The sequence below is a fragment of the Dreissena polymorpha genome, chromosome 3, assembly GCF_020536995.1.
Source record: "Dreissena polymorpha isolate Duluth1 chromosome 3, UMN_Dpol_1.0, whole genome shotgun sequence".
NCBI classification, from domain to species: Eukaryota; Metazoa; Mollusca; class Bivalvia; order Myida; family Dreissenidae; genus Dreissena; species Dreissena polymorpha.
Genome location: NC_068357.1, coordinates 50,295,343 through 50,314,553, shown reverse-complemented (window position 1 = coordinate 50,314,553; position 19,211 = coordinate 50,295,343). Strand labels below are relative to the sequence as shown.

The following is a 19,211-nucleotide window of genomic DNA, read 5'->3' as shown; positions in this document are numbered from 1 at the left end:
CCGGCATTGGTCGATGTCCTTGACCAATGCCATCGGGCAAAGACCGGCTGACGGGTGTCGCCATATGGTCTGATGTTGATCGACTGTCTAAGAGACTTAGCATAGTACGGTCACGATCGTGCCCGATACCCGGTGACTGATACTGCAACTATCATCCATGATCTGCGAAGTCACCGGGTATTTATCCACTCTTGTTTCTGCGACCATCATGTAGTCGAATATATGAAAAACAAGAGCAAAGCATATTCAACCATAAACTGGTCACAGACCAGATTATCATACGGCACATAAAATCATTATTTGACCATAATGAAAATTATACTAATACTGCCGTAGATCATAAATTAAACAAAAGTTTAATTCAAAACAGATGAAAAATAAAATGACGATCAATTAGATTGTCATACGGAACGTTAAAATCATTATTGCACACAATGGCAAATGATAAACAATCTGTCAATAGAAGAACAAGCTTTGCACGATCTCGTAACACATTAGAAGAACATGCTTTGCACGTTCTAGCAATGTATTAGAAGAGCACGTTTTGCACGTGGTCGTTCGCGCCTGAAAACAGCATGGTAGAAATAAACCATTGTTCGATAAAAACAAGCATGGCTTACCTTTTACAAATGAAACAAAATCCATTAAATCCACACAAATTAATCCGAATGAGAAATAAAAAGATAAATAACACAATTTATCTATTCAAAACCCCAATCAACCAAGTGAAAAACAATATTTTAATTCAGAGCCGTAAAAGACACGTATACACCTGGTTGATCCGGAAAGAATATTGAAGGGTTGGTTACCGATTTTTGGCTAGGTTGCATTGCACTATGTTTAACCTGGCCTGTATTACGGTATTGAGGTGGCGGATTCCCAGTTAAAATTCCGGATGAGTTATTTCCCCTTGGAAAGTATAAGCATACGATAACAGGTCAGTATTTATGACATTAAAATGAAATGACGTTAAACACTTACATATTGTTACAGCCAACAAGAGAGTACCACTAGCTATAACTTATTCTAACAACCTTCCAAATATCCACTCAATACTTCGAAAACATACAGACAAACTATATAAATCAGACAGAATGAAAAATATATTCCCAGACGTACCAATAGTTGCATACAGACGAGATAGGAATATCGGTGACATTTTAGTTCATGGAAAAACAAACAAAGAAATAAACAAACGTTTTCAACTAATACCACAATCGTGTAAGACTAATTGTATAGTCTGTAAAATGTTGAAAAGAGGTTTTCATAACAACCCAAAAAGTGACATTCCAAACGAAGCAATAAAACAGAACTGTAACATTTATAACTTGGTGTATGGTATATTTTGTATTAAATGCCAAAAGATGGTATACGTCGGAGAGACAAGCAGATCATTAAAGGAACGTGCCAAAGAACACGAGGCTGACGTGCGACTACGAAGAGAGAAACCAATCTCAGAACATTTCAATGGTGCTGGCCACAGAGTGCAGGATATGGGTGTATCAGTGTTAACACAAATAAGAGACAGTTCCCATTATTACAGACTTATTAAAGAATTGGAATTTATAAAGAAGTTTCAAACGCAATCACCAAATGGACTAAATACAAAAAATCAACTTGATGTCCTGCTACGGGAAACTATCTTGTAAAAAATATATGTGAAAAACATTTTATATTAATCATCAACATAAATGAATGTAAAAATAATAGTACTTTATGCAATTTATCTTGTCCATAATGTGTATATGATATATAGAATAGCAAGTATATATGATTATTTAATCAAATATCATTAGAATATTATACATAGATATGGATTGAAATAAAAAGAGTCATTAAATAAGTTTACCCTATTTAATTTATGATAATAAGTTAAGGTAGATTATAATTACATATGATGATGATTATTTTATTGTAAAATATCAATTTATTAAATATATAAAGCACACATGTAACATAGGATTAAGATACAATATGTAAGTGTTTAACGTCATTTCATTTTTGGCGAATTTTTACATTTTTTTGGCGCCATTTTATATAACGCCATTTATGACGTCATCATGTACAACGTCATTTGACGTTTAAAAACATTTTTCTTTGTTATTTAAATTGTGCAGTCAAAAGACGTAAAAATGTAGTTAACATATAATTTCCAATGTTTTGATAAAGGCATTATGCCGAAACGTCAATTAAAGGAGTATAATCAGAGAGTAAAGAAAACATGCCGATACATTTTCACTCAGCGTAATAATCCGTTAATATAATTATGAATGAAAGTCGCGGATCTGATCGACAGAACAGCCGAAAGTTATTTTTATGGGCGGAACTTAACATAAAATAGTACACAAGAAAAATAATATACATGGAATAAATCTTTAGTAAAACCGTGTTAGAATCGAAATAATTCGTGTACTATAATATACTTTGTTGTTGAATAACTCACGACCGGAAAATTAGATGCGTGCTTTCAAATGCCTTGCTCTCGTGATTAAATACCTACGCATCTAAACTATCAGCCGTGGATTATTTGACAACAAATTATTTCTTAATTATTTGGTTTGTTGTTGTCAGTAGCCAACCTACGCACAGACATTTGTTTGGTTCAGTGCATGTTTGTAAGCTATTATCGAGTCGACAACTATTTAAAACATCGGTATAGACTTACACAGATTAATAATATTGACAATGATGAAAAATCTGATAAAACAGCACACAAAACGACAATGAAATACCAAATGATAAAACCAGTTGAGAAAACTCATTCCGTTTAATAAAAATGCCTAATGGAATTTTACTTGTACATGTATTATACCACCTTGAATGGCAAACCAATGGTATATATTTTAACGTTATTTGTCATGACTTTGGATATACATTTTCGGATACTTTTCCCATTTATATCCGGACCGATTGATGTTGCGGGAAAATATGATCCCTGATCGTACTATTCCATTATATCAGCGTGTTTATATTAAGAACGAGGCTTTAGTAATGACGTCACACGAATGTGCTCAGTATTTTGTTTCACTTACATTACTACGCTTGAAAATAAATACAAATTGCATTTCAAAATCTAACTTCAAGAAAAATAATACAATTTTTTCCATATTCCATACATTGTATTGGTCCTCTTCATTAACTTTCCACATAAAATGTAATGTGAAGCAGACGACTGCATGAGCTAGTGTACACAACACTTTCATGTATTAGATTTATTTACAAAAAATTATTTTCACTTTCTGTGCCCATGTTGCTCAAAAGAATAATGAACAATAAAAAAAGAAACTTGTTAAATTGTAAAGAAGTGAAAAAAATGATAACTGTTTTATTTAATATAAAATATTTTAAGTGAATCAAATTTTGAATTTAAATTGGTCTAATGCCCATTGCAATCAAGTACTCTCCCTTTCCGGTGTGACGTCTCTATACGAGGTAACCGCATGCATAGTGAATGTTATTATGAGTGTATGGAACTATTGGCTATGCATGGTTAAACATGCTTTAAATAACAAATTTGACATTACTTCAAGGGGCTTTAAATAAATCATTGAAGAATAATTATTTATGGTTGAATTGTTTGCATTAATTCATAAATTATCTGACTTGTTTCCTTAACCGCTAGATACGCGGAAACCGGAAGATATAAGATGAGATAATTATTTGAAAGTTAAGTTTGGCAGTTTCCCGGTTTTAAGTTCCTGATTATTTTAACAGCTCTGAATGTCAGGAGAGTCTGAATATTTTACTCAATTCTGATTGTAATATACATAAACATTTCATAGAAACAACTATTAAGCTCCCTGAAGTTCAAGTATTGCATTGACTAATGATGAGACTTATCAAATTCAGCAGAATAATATATAAAGTGTCCTTTAAACGTTTAAAACCAAATCATAAAGTAAATATTTTATTGTGTTGGCTGATGTGACCATTGATATTGGTTATCAATATGGGTATATGTACAATTTAAGTAGGACATGATAAGCAGTCACATGACACGATCTCACATGACATGTGTTGCTCAGCAAGATAAAAGTTTCAAAGTTTAAGTTAACAACAACGAAATTACTTATAGTGAAAAAATGGCTTCCAATTTGGAGAGTTCAATTAATAGAGGATCAGACTTGTTCTTTGACTTTGCTTGCTTCCCCTGTCAGGAAAATGACAGAAACACTGAGGCTGATGTTTACTGTGAGGAATGTTCTAAATTGTACTGTAACAAATGTGTGGAGCATCATAACTTGCTTTACAAGAAGCATGCAATTTTGAGCAAGAAGAACATCAGCAGATGGCCTCGGATTACTGTGGATGAACAAGAGCAATGTCAGGAGCACAAGAAAGAAAAACTGACAATATTCTGTGAGGACCACAGTCAGTTGATATGTCATGTCTGCCATGTACACAATCATCTGTAAGTACAGGTGGACTTTTTATCAATATCTTTTTTGCATTGTCAAAACAAACATTTGACCATCCTTCATATGTCTTCCAACATTGTACAATTACACAAGAGAACCCTTGAGACCTAGGATGCTCACCTGATACTTTTATTTTATTTCAAATGTTAAACAAAACTTCTCATTATTCAAATACAATGTTCACAAAACCATTGGGATTAATTAGCCCTGTGTCCAAAGCCTTATACTTAGGTACCATATAGTAAGCCTTATACTTAGGTACCATATAGTAAGCCTTATACTTAGGTACCATCTAGTAAGCCTTATACTTAGGTACCATATAGTAAGCCTTATACTTAGGTACCATATAGTAAGCCTTATACTTAGGTACCATATAGTAAGCCTTATACTTTGGTACCATATAGTAAAGAGTAACAATGTAATACTAGCAGCATAAATTCATGTTAGATTAAACTTTAGCATAGTTACTATGGCTAAATGGGTCATTGTCGACCTGGGGGGTGACTAGAAGCCGATTCTTGTCACCCTGGGGTGACTTCAAGCTTACCCTAGTCACCCCCGGGTGACATGAAGACGATTGTAGTCACCCGGGGGTGTCATAAAGCCGATTCTTGTCACTCGGGGGTTACTTCAAGCCGATTCTAGTCACCCTCGAAATCATCATAAAGTCACCCTCGGCAACAATTTTACTTTTTCAACAATAAATACATGATTTGGTCGTTTATATGCCAGGCAAGACCAAATTCAGTTTGAAGGTTTGTGTTTGAGAATCATTTAAACGAATTTTATCATATATGTATATAATTTATTGAAAAGCCACAATAGCCTATATAAGATATCTGGATACGTTGCCGTTTCATAAAAAAATACACTGGTGGCTAGAAGCTGATTCTTGTCACCCTTGGGTGGCTAGAAGCCGATTATGTCACCCTGGGGTGACATGAAGCCGATTCTAGTCATCCGGGGGTGACAAGCATCGGCTTGAAGTCACCCCAGGGTGACATGACTCGGCTTCTAGTCACCCCAGGGTGACTTGTGGGCCATTTCAGGTTGACAATGACCCAATGAGCGTTACTATGTACCCAGTATTAAGGATGCTAAACAATCCCAGAATCAAGCATTGCGAAATTACCTCATTATTTTGACATCAGACTTAACATTCTTAACAACTGTGCTAGTGAAATACTTTTTGATAGTTACAAAGGAATACAAGCATAAATTAAGAAATAGATTTTTATTGGTAAATATTTATTTTTTGTTCTCTGCATCACTCATGAAACAAGAGATGTTTGTATGTATAAACCAAAGTCATCACTAAGACTTTGACCTCTCAGTGTGAATATCATTTTCGGTCATCCTTTGTCAGATGAACCAGCATACTGAATTACATCAAGATACAACTTCTGACCAAGTTTGGTGAAGCTCGGATGAAAACTACTCGAATTAGAGAGCGGACACCATGCTCAATGTTTAAAACGCACAAAGTGACCCCGTGACCTAGTTTTTGACCTGGCATGACCAATATTCGAACTTGACCTAGACATCATCTAGATAAAACATCTGACCAATTTTGGTGAAGATCAGATGAAAACAACTTGAATTAGAGAGCGGACACTTAATACGGACCGACAGACAGACAGACAGACCCACCGACCGACAGACAAGCTCACTCCTATATACCCCCCTAAACTTCGTTTGTGGTGGTATAACTATACATCTTTAAATATATTTCGTTTGACTAAATAATTTCATCCAAAATAACATGAACAATGAACATTTAAAAGCATTAACAATGCTTTAAAAAAACACATACATGATGTAAAGTCGTTTTGATTTTTGCAGGAAATGCAGTCATGTTGTACTAATAGCTGACAAAGTGAAAGACCTCCTTCAAAAAGGAGACTTCAAGCAGTTGTCAGAAAATGTTGATACACAACACCGGCAGTTGGTACAAATAAAAGATGACTTTGATGAAAATATGAAGTCTCTTGAGAAATCTTACAAGAAAATTCTGAATGAAATCGATGCTTTACGAAAGAAAATTAATGATTCATTGGATCAACTTGAGAGGAATACTAAGCAGGCATTGGATACATTGCTGGCCACCATGAGGACATCTATTCAGACTGACATTGAAAACTGCACTAGGTCTATTGAAAATATAACATGCTTAAAAGAAGATTGGTGCGGAAGAAAAGACACAAGTGAAGCACTGAGCTTTATCAAATACAGAAAATGCCATGACCAGTCCCTTAAGACAGAAGCAGTTTTAAAAGCCATGACAACAAAAAATAAGATGACACTATCCTTTAATCCTGACAAAACCATACAACATACACTTTCCACCCTCTCATGGTTGGGACAAATACTCAGCAAAGTGAAACAATTACAAACTGCTGAAATCACAACACAGAAAACAGTCACCAGACAAGAAATGTCTAAAGCTTGCAACACAGTTTCCAGCTTACAAATCCAACCAAATGATGTGAACCAACCATCAGTGATGTGTGATCCAAAACAAGTCATCACAGTGAAGAGCAGTAAGAAGTATTATGTAAAGATGAAGAATGATTCTTGTGTATGCTGTATATCAGGTATCTGTGAGACAGCTGCTGGTGAACTCATCATCACAGACTTAATGCACAATAAAGTGAAGCTGCTGGATCAGACCTACAAGGTGGTGGACCACTATGACTTGCCTAGTCAACCAATAGCCATGCGCAGTATTGATTCCAGTCTGGTGGCTATTACTGGGTATTTTAGCTCTGCAGTCCACTTCATCAGAGTGACCAATGGTCAGTTGATAAAGGACAGGATACTGGAGCTCAAACATCACTGCATGGGTATTGCCCATCACCAGGGTAATCTGTACATTACAGATGGTAAAGCTCTGTATCACTACACTGTGGATGGAAGACTGGTGAGCAAGATGTATAAGGGTGCATCAGGTGGACAGACAGGTAATATTTATCAATATTATAATTCTAATTTTCCAAATGTATAACACTCATGCATCTACCGTTATTGAAGTCAAGAAGTAAAAAGCGTCATAAACCAGTAATTTTATCAAACAAAGGTATGTTTTGTAAATAATTAGCTTAACATGTTGAACTTAATTCCAAAATGTCGTAAAAAAAGTATTTATCATAATAAGAAAACAATTACTAAATGAAGTTAGACATAGATGCATTCGATAATTATTACCAAAGTTAATCATGTGAGCAAAAAATCAAAATAAAGAATCTGAATAAATCCCATTTGCAATACAACTGGTCTTTATAGTTGTCATTAACTTTCTCAATGTCAAAAGAGTTCTTTCATGTAAATGTATATATGTTCTTTAAATAAACAAACATCTTGTGTATTTGCTAAATACTTCACAAAAGTGTGATTTTATAACATAACAAGAACACTACTACTTTTAATATCATGACCACATCATTTCCATATATAAACAATATCTCATCATCACTGTCTTCCATTCCACAGTTACCAGCTGTGGAGTGAGTCCAGATGGAGCCAGGATATATGTAGCCAATGAGGCCAGTAAGCAGCTGGTAACTCTGTCCGGGGATGGTTTAGTGATCCGCACACTCACTGATCCTGCACTGGACTGGGGAGGAGGCAATTCTGGTATCCATGTAACAGACTCAGGACAGGTTCTGGTATGTGGAGGCGAGTCCAACATAATCATCCAGGTGGACAATGTTGGGAGACAGAGACTGACAGAGGTGGTTACAAAGAAGGATGGTGTTTTTTACCCGATTTCTGTCTACTACAGTAAGCACAGAGGCTCACTCATTGTGGGAATGATGGGGAGTAGTGACATTATAGTGTTCGAGGCACAATGACTGTTGAACAAGGATGATGTTAATTTATAATAATTTACACGCTCATATGTACAGTTGTCATTTAAAACACTGTTGCAGCTTATATACACTGCATCACATAACACACAATGACTGTTGGATTACTGGTAGGACATATTCAATATTCATGTATCAAACATAACACATTTTTCCATGAAACCAGTCTTTACCACACGTATATCTTTATGAAATGTAAATAAAAATATAGTCACATAACTTATTTTTTTTTTATAAAAACTAGGTTTAAAAGGATTGTTTAAACATTCCAGAATTGTCAATTGAAATGATTTTGTTTGAGATTTTAATTAACTATTTTTTATACATATTATATTATGATATTGTTTATGATGTGCAGCTATTGTTATGTATTGTTGTTATTTTGTTTTGTTATTTAAACTTTTATAAACATTAAGTGGTAAGTATGTAAAGTATTGCTGAAACTTTTTAAAAGTATTATTTCAGTAATTTATTAAAACAAGACTTTTGTCAAGCAATATAAGTCCCCTACCGGCTCCACCATTGTTAGATATTTTTTTTTACATATTTGTTGCCATAGCAACCAGAATTTTTGATGTAGGAACAAAATGAAATGACGTGCATAATGTCCTTATTGCCATCTATCCATTTTTCAAGTTTCATGAAAAAATATTAAGAACTTAAAGTTATCGCAGGATCCAGAAAAGTGTGACAGACTGACTGACTGACTGACCTACGGACACACAGAGCGCAAACCATAATTCCCCTCTGGTGAATCTGGTAGGGGACTAATAAAATCTGAGTTAACTAACATGAATTGTTGTTAAAACAAGATTATCAGTGAAACTGACAGATGCTCCCCGATGATGTGCTTTGTCAATCTACATGTTAATAACCACCTAAAACAAGAGATGTGTTCGTCAGAAACACAATGCCCCCTACTGCGCCGCCGCTTTGAAATAAAATTTCTATTTATCATTTTGCAGGTATAGAAATCATCTCCCTTTAAAGCTTATTCCTTCCCTTGGATTTTGTCCAATCCAACACGGGGGGGGGGGGGTCAATAGACAGTAAAAAATGACCAAGTCAGACATCAATGACAACCAAGACCTATATATATATCAGGGTTCATATTTTCCCGCAACATCAATCGGTCCGGATATAAATGGGGAAAAGTATCCGAAAATGTATATCCGAAATCATGACAAATTACGTTAAAATATATACCATTGATTTTGCCATTCATGAAGGTGGTATAATACATGTACAAGTAAAATTTCCTTAGGCATTTTTTTTTTAAACGGAACGAGTTTTCTCAACTGGTTTTTATCATTTGGTATTTCATTGTTGTTTTGTGTGCTGTTTTATCAGACTTTTTCATCGTTGTCAATATTATTAACCTGTGTAAGTCTATACCGATGTTTTTAATTGTTGTCGACTCGATAATAGCTTACAAACATGCACTGAACCAAACACATGTCTGTGCGTAGGTTGGCTACTGACAACAACAACCAAATATTTAATAAATAATTTGTTGTCAAATAACCCACGGCCGATAGTTTAAATGCGTAGGGATTTAATCACGAGAGCGAAGCATTTGAAACCACGCATCTAATTATCCGGTCGTGAGTTATTCAACAGCAAAGTATAAAGTACACGAATTATTTCGATTCTAACACGGTTTTACTAAAGATTTATTCAATGTATATGATTTTTCTTGTGTACTATTTTATATGAAGTTCCGCCCATAAAAATAACTTTCGGCTGTTCTGTCGATCAGATCCGCGACTTTCATTCATATTATATTACCGGATTATTACGCTGGTGGAAAATGTATCGGCATGTTTTGTTTAGTTACAGCGCGTGCATTCAGACGCGTCTTTTCGGATGCGTCTTTAATCCGCTGTACACAAGATTTTGATTCTTGGTCTGACGCGCAATAAACCGGTCCTGACCGGTTTAGAGACTGCAGCGAATGGTTATCACACCTAATCGAGATAAGAATGTCATTAGGGTGTGTTAGCATGTACACTGTGTAATCGATTTCATGACATGGGAATTTTAATAGCAAACAGAATCGGACCGACTGTTTGGGATTTTCAATCGGTCTTTCATGACCCCAATCGGTCTAGGACCGACAAAACCGAAAAAAATATGATCCCTGATATATATATATATATATATATATATATGTGTATGTCATTTAAAAAAACACTTTGACAAATCAATCATTTGAGTTATAAATAATCAAAATCAAAAATATGTACAGTTACTGTGAAAAGAAGTTAAATTCTTGGTAAGGAAATATATAATCTGAGATTTATAATTATATAAATTACTTCCCTTGAAAATAATTGTCTCTAACAAATCTCTATTTTTAGTAGCAAATAATTAAAAGCCACTACCGTGACAGTAGATTCACCACTCAAAATGTGCAGCTCCATGAGATACACATGCATGCCAAATATCAATTTGTATGTTCAATATTGAATAATTATCTCCCTTTAAAGCTTATTACTTCCCTTGGATTTGTATTTTTGACATTAGACCTTGAAGGATGACTTTGACTTTTTACCATGATGTGTTTGTCAGAAAAACAATGCCGCCTACTGCGCCGCTTTGATTTATTTAACAAAAAAAAATTAATTTGGCAGGTCAGATAATTATGTCCATTTAAAGCTTATTACTTCCCTTGGATTTGTTTTTTCGACCCGGTGACCTAGCTTTTGACCGGGAATGACCCATATTCGAACTTGACCTAGATATTGTCTAGATACAACTTCTGACCAAGTTTCATAAAGATCGGATGAAAACTATTTGAATTAGAGAGCGGACACGAAAGGTGTGACAGACTGACAGACAGTGCAAAAACTATATACACCCTTTTCTTTGAAAGGGGGCATAACAATATATTATTAGCCTCGGTGTACATGCCAAATATGAATGAGATCGGTAAAGAATTGAAGGTACTATGAGAAACTGTAACAAAAGAGTGACGGAAAAGTTTATTATTAGCCTCTGTGACCTTGACCCCAGTGACCTCAACCTCATCAAAAGGTAGAGGTCCATGCAAGGTAACTACATGCCAAATATGTAAGAGAACGGTAAAGTATTGAAGGTGCTATAAGAAACTGTAACAAAAGAGTGACGGAAAAATCTATAATTAGCCTCGGTGACCTTGACCCCAGTGACCTCAAACCTTATCAAAAGGTAGAGGTCCAAGCAAGGTACGTACATGCCAAATATGAAAGAGATCCATAAAGTATTGAAGGTGCTATGAGAAACTGTAACAAAAGTGTGACAGAAAAATATATTATTAGCCTTGGTGACCTTGACCTTGACCCCAGTGACCTCAAACCTCATGAAAAGGTAGAGGTCCATGCAAGGTACCTACATGCCAAATATGAAAGAGATTGGTAAAGTATTGAAGGTGCTATGAGACACGGTAACAAAAGCGTGACGGAAGTAAGGAAGGAAGGACAAACTGGCAACTATATGATCCGCAGAAATTTTATTTCAGGGAGCATAAAAAAATTGTAGCAAAAGTCTCCCTGGCCACTTTCCTTTCATCAGTAAGGAAAAAGGAAATTTTCAAACTTGTTAGGGAAAAAAGTTTCTGTGGCCGCGCAACATAGCCAATTTTTTGTCTAAGGCATATGAAAAGTATTTTAAAAAATAAATGCACAAGTTTGAGGGGGCTATCATGTTTAAATTCAATATTGACTGGCATTTTACCCTACCAAAATACATGAATCCTTTATCAGTGCCAGATGTTTTCTACACCATCATCTTGTTCACACGGACACCCACATAAATGTTTTTATTTAGTAAGCACCATACCTTGTTAACTATTTCCCACGCCTTTTTTAATGCCTCATTTTTCTTTTCATCAAGCTCAGCAATCACTGCAGAAATCTTGGCCTTGTCATTTAGGACAATCTTCCTCTTTTTCATGAGATCTGTGTACTAAAAGAAGGGTTTACCAGTCAATAAGCAATACTGATCTTAATGAGCTTGACAATACTTCATTCATGAGGACCAGTCTAAAATGAATACTTTTATTCCAATAACTTACTTTTATTCTAATGTCTAACCTTTATCTTTGCAATCATAGTAAATAGGTGACAATCTCTTAAGCATGACTATGATCATTTAAGAATTTCTCCTGGATTAAAAAGACATAAAATCAGGTTTGTGACCATAGCTCCAAAACTTCAGCCGCAACAATAACTTGTCAAAAAGGGCCTGGTCTTACCCTGCACTTACCCTAATTAGCCCATTGCTACAAACAAGAAAATTTTCCTGAATAAATTGGGCTTCAAACTTTTCTTTATAAAAAACAAAACAGCATGGACAATAATAACAAGAGATGTGTTTGTCAGAAACACGATGTTCCCTTCTGCGCCACTTTGAAGCCATATATTTGACCTTTGACCTTGAAGGATTTCCTTGACCTTTCACCACTCAAAATGTGCAGCTCCATGAGATACACATGCATGCCAAATATCAAGTTTCTATCTTCAATATTGCAAAAGTGTATATTAAATTAGAGATTTTAACCAATATATTTGACCTTGAAGGATGACCTTGACCTTTCACCACTCAACATGTGCAGCTCCATGAGATAGACATGCATGCCAAATATGAAGTTGCTATCTTCAATATTGCAAAAGTTATGGCAAATCTTAAAGTTGACGCAAACAAACACAGCAACAAACAACCAGACAGGGAAAAAAACAATATATCCCCCCACTATAGTGTTGGGTTAAAGTGTTGGGGGACATAAAAATGCTGAAATAATGTGTGAAATTCAGCTGAAAAAGTTGATGCAAGGGGAGCCATGGGCACAAGAGCCTGGTAGCATACCTGCTCCTCTGCCTTGCCAAGCATGTTCATGGCCCGCATGTTCACACTCTTGGCCAGCTTGTCTTTCGTCTCTGTAAGCTTATTTATTCGTCTCTCACTCTCCTTGGGATCGTTGGCCTTGAAATCGTACACGGTGTTCGGTTGACCGAAGTATTTCTTCTCATCAGCAATCCAGTCATAGCTCTCCAGCATGTTCTCAACCTGTTCGTTGTCATAGAAAGATTTTTTTTTTAATTTTCTATTTTATATAAGTATACAAAGATTTGTAGTTAAGATGCAAATCAATCAAACTACGCGAGCATCAGCCCAAGCTGTTTTAACATAGCCACAACAGAAGAACAAAAACTTGTGTTTTTATTTCATAATTTTCTCAATACTTTTAAAATGGTAACAATACCAGTCAAGTTGGAAAAGTAAGTATAATTTGAACCAAACTTGAAATTTCAGATAAGTATTATTATTTTCTTTTTTACATCATATGATTTAAAAAAAAGGTAAGTATTTATGTAAAAACAATCACAAGTGTATTGTTGTCACAGGTGTGATTTTACAATCACCTCAGGGCAGGTAAATATCCTCCCCTTACTGTGTTTATAAAAACTGCTCACTTTCAAACTATCTGTTAAGTGTTTTTGTAATTGACAAAGAGAAAATCAGCTAACAAGAAGTTTAATCACGTCTCTATGTAATACATAAAATGCCCACCATTTTTGCTGCATCCCTGGAGTCCTTCTGGAACTTGTCAGTCTTGTTCTCCATCTCCTTGACCTTTAATTCAGCGCCGTGTCCTTCCTTTTGTAGCGATTTCTGCTCGGCAACACGTGCTCCAATGTCCTTGTTGCATTCCTTCAGGAGGTCTTTCTGCTTGTTGACTTCTGTCTGGGCAGTCTTTACAACGTCCTGCCAGTTAGTTAAACATGGATCATATAGTGATTTTTTATAATTATTATTATTATTACACTTTGTAGGAAGCACTACTTATGCCAAATGCCAAAGTAGGTAAATTTCAAGGCCAAAATAAGGTCAGGTTTTGTAGGTGCGTTGATAAGAGTTAAAAGACAACATCCATATAAGTATTAAAGGTTTGTATGAAGCATTATTTATGTTCGATGAAACACATCAATTTTTGTTCAAGATTTTGGACCTCCTGAATTAGTCCAAAAGGAGACCAATGTCAAGGTAAACATGTGGTCAGGTCATGTGGTTCTTTTGATAGTTATTCATTCAAGTATCAAAGTTATGTAGTAAGCATTATTGATGTTAAACAAAACATGCAATTTTGCTTCCACCTCAACTGACAGACCGGCCAAGCACTATATGCCTATTGCCACCAGAAGAAAAGGAGGGCATTACAAAAAAAAAGCAAAACAGGCATAACAAAGGATGCAAAATGGATATAACAAATGAAGCCAAACAGGCATAACAAATGAAGCAAACCGAGCAAAACAAACACAGCGCAAAATGCGAATAACAAATGAAGCAAAATGGATTTTTCTTTAACCAAATGTTCTTATTAATATCCATTGGCTAATTTGAAGCAATGACAGCGCGGGCCTTTAAAGTGCGGCCTCTACTTGCCTTGGCCTCTGCGGCCTTGCCCTCCAGTTCAGCCAGCTGCTCATTGAACTGCTTGATGGTGTCGTCCACTGTGGTCAGCTGCTGTTCATAGGAGGCATTTTCCTTCCTCAGCTCCTCCACCTCCAGCTTTATACTGTCCACCTCCTGTAGTACGGACAACCATAGGAATTTATGTCTAATGTACGTGAAGCTATGTTTCTGTATTACTTAGTTGTAATCTGTTCACCCACTTTACATATTTTAGAACTTCAGTCTAAATACCTGATAATAATAATATGAGATCTTTATAGCGTGCAATTTGGATCATTTAAAAACTGGATATTTCAGTTTCATTTAATTGCTGCATTTTCCACAATTTTATACAAAATTCCCAATAATAAACAAAACAAAACATCATATATTTTGAACTTTTTGAACTTTTAAATTTTCTTTATGCATATTTCACCATTTTCTAAAAATCATTCACATCATATAAATACCTGATATTCTGTCATTTTTTCTGACTGGATACCCCAAGCCCAATTTTCACTATTTCTACTTTACAAATACCTGATATTTGGTCTTCATTTTCTTGCTGGATTCCTCCATCATTTTCTTCTTGTCAGCCACATCTTTCTCTGCCTCTTTAAGCTCTCGTTCCCTCAGCTGCTTGGAGTTCTTGATCTTATCTTCCAGTTCTTTCACCTTGGCCAGGTTTTTCTTCTTCACTTCCTCTGTACGCTTGGCTGTCTCCTCATATTCCACTGAGGCAAAAGAAACCAGATTGGTTGATCCAAATGTATGGATAATATCTGATTTCATAGTTGATTAATCTATTATAGTTTGAACTAGAGATGTGTTTGTCAGAAACACAATGCCAAGTATTGCGCCGCTTTGAAATCATATATTTGACCTTGAAGGATGACCTTGACCTTTCACCACTCAAAATGTGTAGCTCCATGAGATACACATGCATGCCAAATATCAAGTTGCTATCTTCAATAATGCAAAAGTTATTGCAAAACTTAAACCAAGGTTAAAGTTTTGGGACACACACAATGAATGAATGACAGACAGACAGGCCAAAAACAATATACCCCCGATCTTTCGATCCGGGGGGCATAAAAATGCAGCAAACAGTCAGTACTGCTTACTGATATTGTGTGCAAGCAAGTTCACCCTTCAAAGATAAATTATTAACAAGAAATGTGAGATGGTCCAAAGACACATGTTTTTTAAACAAACAAATCCACTATGGTATATATTCTACAATCAACAAAAAACTAATACCTTAACACTGCCAAAACTAATTGCAGCCAAAATTCCATTTTTTCCAATCATAAACACAAAGGTCATACAATTGTAAAAGTTATATTAAGATCAACCCAGCAGTAAAAAAAACCAGTTAAAAACACAAAATTTTAAGACTATGTATCCTGTTGAAAAATTCACCAAGGTCCATAATTTTAACAAAACTTGTCCCAGCCAAAATTAATGTAGGTACAATCATGTACACATTGAGGTCCTTGAAATGTGAAAGTTTAAGCAAGATCCATCCAGTTAATAATGGGTTAAAAACAAAATGAAAGAAAAAGCTTCAGGACTAGGGACTTACATACATATGTACGCAGGGACAGCCAAGTGCAATACTATATTCTGTGTAAGAGTGGGGGCTGCTCACCTATGTTCTGTCTGAGGGTGTTAACCTCCTCCAACTGCTGGTGGTGGGAGCCCAGCTCCAATCTCTCCTTCAGATGTTCAACTTCCTGCTGCTTAAGGTCATACTGCTGCTTCACCTTCATGAACCTAACATTACAGAAAAAGCACTGGTTTGAGAAAGCATTTAAAGGTCGCAGTATGGCCTTTTTTCCTTTTGGAGAAAAGTATTCCAACACAATATGAAATGGATTCTCAGGGGGAGAAGAATGCCTTGCCCTCTTCACATGGTTCAACTAAACTTTCAATTTGTTTACGGATCAAGCAAAGTGAGTAACTATTTGTAAATAAGTTTGACTTTGAAAGAGAGAAAATCAGCTGAAAGGAGAAGAAATCACACCTCTGTATATAATTGCCAAAACAACGATAAATGATTACTGTACAACTCCCACCTCTGAGCAACAGTCCGTATGCCTTGCAGTTCCTGCTCTACACGTGCCAGTTGAGCCCGCTGCTCATGCAGACTAGACTCTGTGGTCTGTAACTCCTCAAGCTTCTCTAGGACTGAGCCACTCCTTGCTCGGGAACCTGCACAGTTGTAAATTGACAAAAAAAAATTTATTAGGAGATTTATCAATTAAATTCAATAACACACAAATTAAATTTCAAATATAAAATATAACAAGAGCATCGCATAGCGGGTGCCAATGCTCGGCTGCGGGTTCAGTTTTGAATAAATGAAAGCTTGTCAGAAGTTTTATATTAGAGGTCACAGTTACCTTGACCTTTGACCTAGTGACCCAAAAATGGGTGTGGCATGTAGAACTCATCAAGGTGCAGCTACACATGAAGTTTCAAAGTTATAGGTGGAAGCACTTAGATTTTAGAACAGCGGATGCGGCCGACGAGCTGGCTATGACAATACCTCCCGTTTCTCAAAAAAAAGACGAGCTAAAAATTGTGTAAATGTCTTTGAAATGTTCATATTTTAGACACTGATGTTTTTTTACACAGAAATATTTCACACACAAAAATAAATTCAAATGTAAATAATGCATAAATATTCAGAGATATAAAACGGCAGGAGTCAATAAGTCTATGGTACCTAAACATTTAGTTGGGCACCTTGATATTCTGAGATAACTCTCATGATCTCTGTACAAAAGTATTTTAATAACACATGTGCCGATGTGGGAAACTGTGATCAAAATGTTGCTTTATAACCCTGGCATTTAAAGGATTATCATTAAAGCCCAGGATAATTATTATCACATTATCATACTGTTGAATTAACAATCAACTGCACAAACATCGAATGAACGAGTTACTCAGTGTAGGCTCTGCAATCTCCGAGTGCTATTGTACTTACTTTAAGAAAGTATGCCTACCTCCCGTCAGAATACCAGCAGGATCGAAAGAGTCCCCATCAAGTGTGACAGACCTCTTCTGAATTCTGTCATCAAAGGTGACTTTCTTGGCCGTGTTCATATCAGGGCACACAAATGTGGATCCGAACACGTACTGCATGGCCGGTTCTAGATGCTTCTCGTACTCTATCAGTGACAGGGCAGGAAACACATTGCCTTTCCCAACCTAAGAACAGAGAAATAGGACAATCTTGAGAGCATTGGTTTTCAGTAGACTTTGTTTAAAAAAAATTGGCACAAGCTGTATGCACTACAATGGTAAACTTTATGCTGGGCTTTCTAAGAGTTTCAGTTGTATAAATGCTTTACTATTATCACAAGTGTCTATATTAGCATACCATGTGCATTTATTAGCATATCTTGTGTCTATATCAGTTTATTATCACATAAAAGGTTGCACCTACATTAAAATAACTTATGCCTACATTAACATAAATTGTGCCAATATTAACAAAACTTGTGCATATATTAACATACATCAGGGTTCGACACTAAGGCACGTCCGACAGACATTGTCTAGTAAGATCGGTGGTCGGGCTAGTTAAACTGCGGGCTAGCTTGTCCGACTGGTCGTACATGAAAAAATCTATAATGATTAATAGAACTATAACTAACTGCTGTGAAAACCTTTTTTCTTAATGTGTAAAATTACTCTCGTATCCGTTATTTACATCAGAACAAAACTAGCGTATATAAATAAACACGGAGCATTCACATGATTCATCGCTATTTTTAGACGCAAAGGAGGGCTTCCAGCAGAAATTGCTTTTTCCATTGGTCAAGTTGTCATGAATATTAATGATTTTCTGCAGTGTCGTAAACCTTTACAGCATGTTTTTACGACTTCTATCGAAAATCGGTTTCGTCAATGCAAACATTTTGGCGTAGCAGACGAAAGAATGTAATTTAAAGAATGGCTTTGTTCAAGTTCGGATTTTCGTCCGAAAAATCAGTAAAAAAAGAAGAATCCGTCGGTAAAACTGACAGGAAACTTGAATATAAAAAAAGAAAACGTCAATTTTTTCCTTAATGGAAAATTGAGTTTCCATGGTTTGAACTTGACGAAGAAAAGCAAAAACTGTTTACTCTATGCTTCAAAATAACTTTCTGGTGTTCACTGATTTTTTACTGATAAATCCTGATTAAACAGTTACATGACACAATTGTGTTTATTTGCAATGTCATTTATGGTCAAGTATACATCAGATTCGGGCTAGTAGATTTTAAGAGGAGCTGGTCCGATGGTCTTGCTGTAAAAAAGTTAATGTCGAACCCTGATACATGGCGTGTATATTAACAAAACTTGTGTTTATCAATTAACAGGATTACTTGTGCCTATATAAGCATAACTTGTGCATTTATAAACATAAGTTTAGCCGCTATTAGCATACATTACATGTCACTATATTTCCATACTTATCTTCAAAGGAATCACCAATACA

At 35.6% G+C, this 19,211-nt stretch overlaps 3 protein-coding genes across 5 annotated transcripts in view; 1 reads left to right on the top strand and 2 right to left on the bottom strand.

The window, feature by feature from the left end:
* The window catches only part of LOC127874089 (zinc finger SWIM domain-containing protein 6-like), a 358,176-nt gene that overhangs the window by 226,930 nt on the left and 112,035 nt on the right, over positions 1–19,211 (bottom strand). The window lies entirely within an intron of this gene.
* LOC127874088 (structural maintenance of chromosomes protein 2-like) overlaps positions 1–19,211 on the bottom strand; it is a 56,297-nt gene that overhangs the window by 14,087 nt on the left and 22,999 nt on the right. Inside the window, exons 14-21 of the mRNA XM_052418207.1 lie at positions 17,731–17,935; positions 16,795–16,930; positions 16,368–16,492; positions 15,257–15,450; positions 14,708–14,851; positions 13,835–14,029; positions 13,130–13,330; positions 12,104–12,229 (exon numbers count right to left, since the gene is read on the bottom strand). Of these exons, the coding sequence (XP_052274167.1) occupies positions 12,104–12,229; positions 13,130–13,330; positions 13,835–14,029; positions 14,708–14,851; positions 15,257–15,450; positions 16,368–16,492; positions 16,795–16,930; positions 17,731–17,935 (1,326 nt within the window). The remainder of the gene's footprint in view (positions 1–12,103; positions 12,230–13,129; positions 13,331–13,834; positions 14,030–14,707; positions 14,852–15,256; positions 15,451–16,367; positions 16,493–16,794; positions 16,931–17,730; positions 17,936–19,211) is intronic.
* Positions 3,981–8,651, top strand: LOC127874096 (uncharacterized). Its single transcript, XM_052418227.1, has 3 exons — positions 3,981–4,411; positions 6,261–7,378; positions 7,908–8,651. Exons 1-3 carry the CDS (start codon positions 4,083–4,085, stop codon positions 8,267–8,269), a joined length of 1,809 nt encoding a protein of 602 aa, XP_052274187.1. The 5' UTR covers positions 3,981–4,082; the 3' UTR covers positions 8,270–8,651.

What these genes read in the sequence shown, in the direction of transcription:
- LOC127874096 (XM_052418227.1), top strand. Translation starts at nt 4,083, where the DNA reads ATGGCTTCCAATTTGGAGAGTTCAATTAATAGAGGATCAGACTTGTTC. An exon ending in TGCCATGTACACAATCATCT is followed by an intron (nt 4,412 to 6,260) that starts GTAAGTACAGGT and finishes TGATTTTTGCAG; the next exon opens with GAAATGCAGTCATGTTGTAC. An exon ending in TGCATCAGGTGGACAGACAG is followed by an intron (nt 7,379 to 7,907) that starts GTAATATTTATC and finishes TCCATTCCACAG; the next exon opens with TTACCAGCTGTGGAGTGAGT.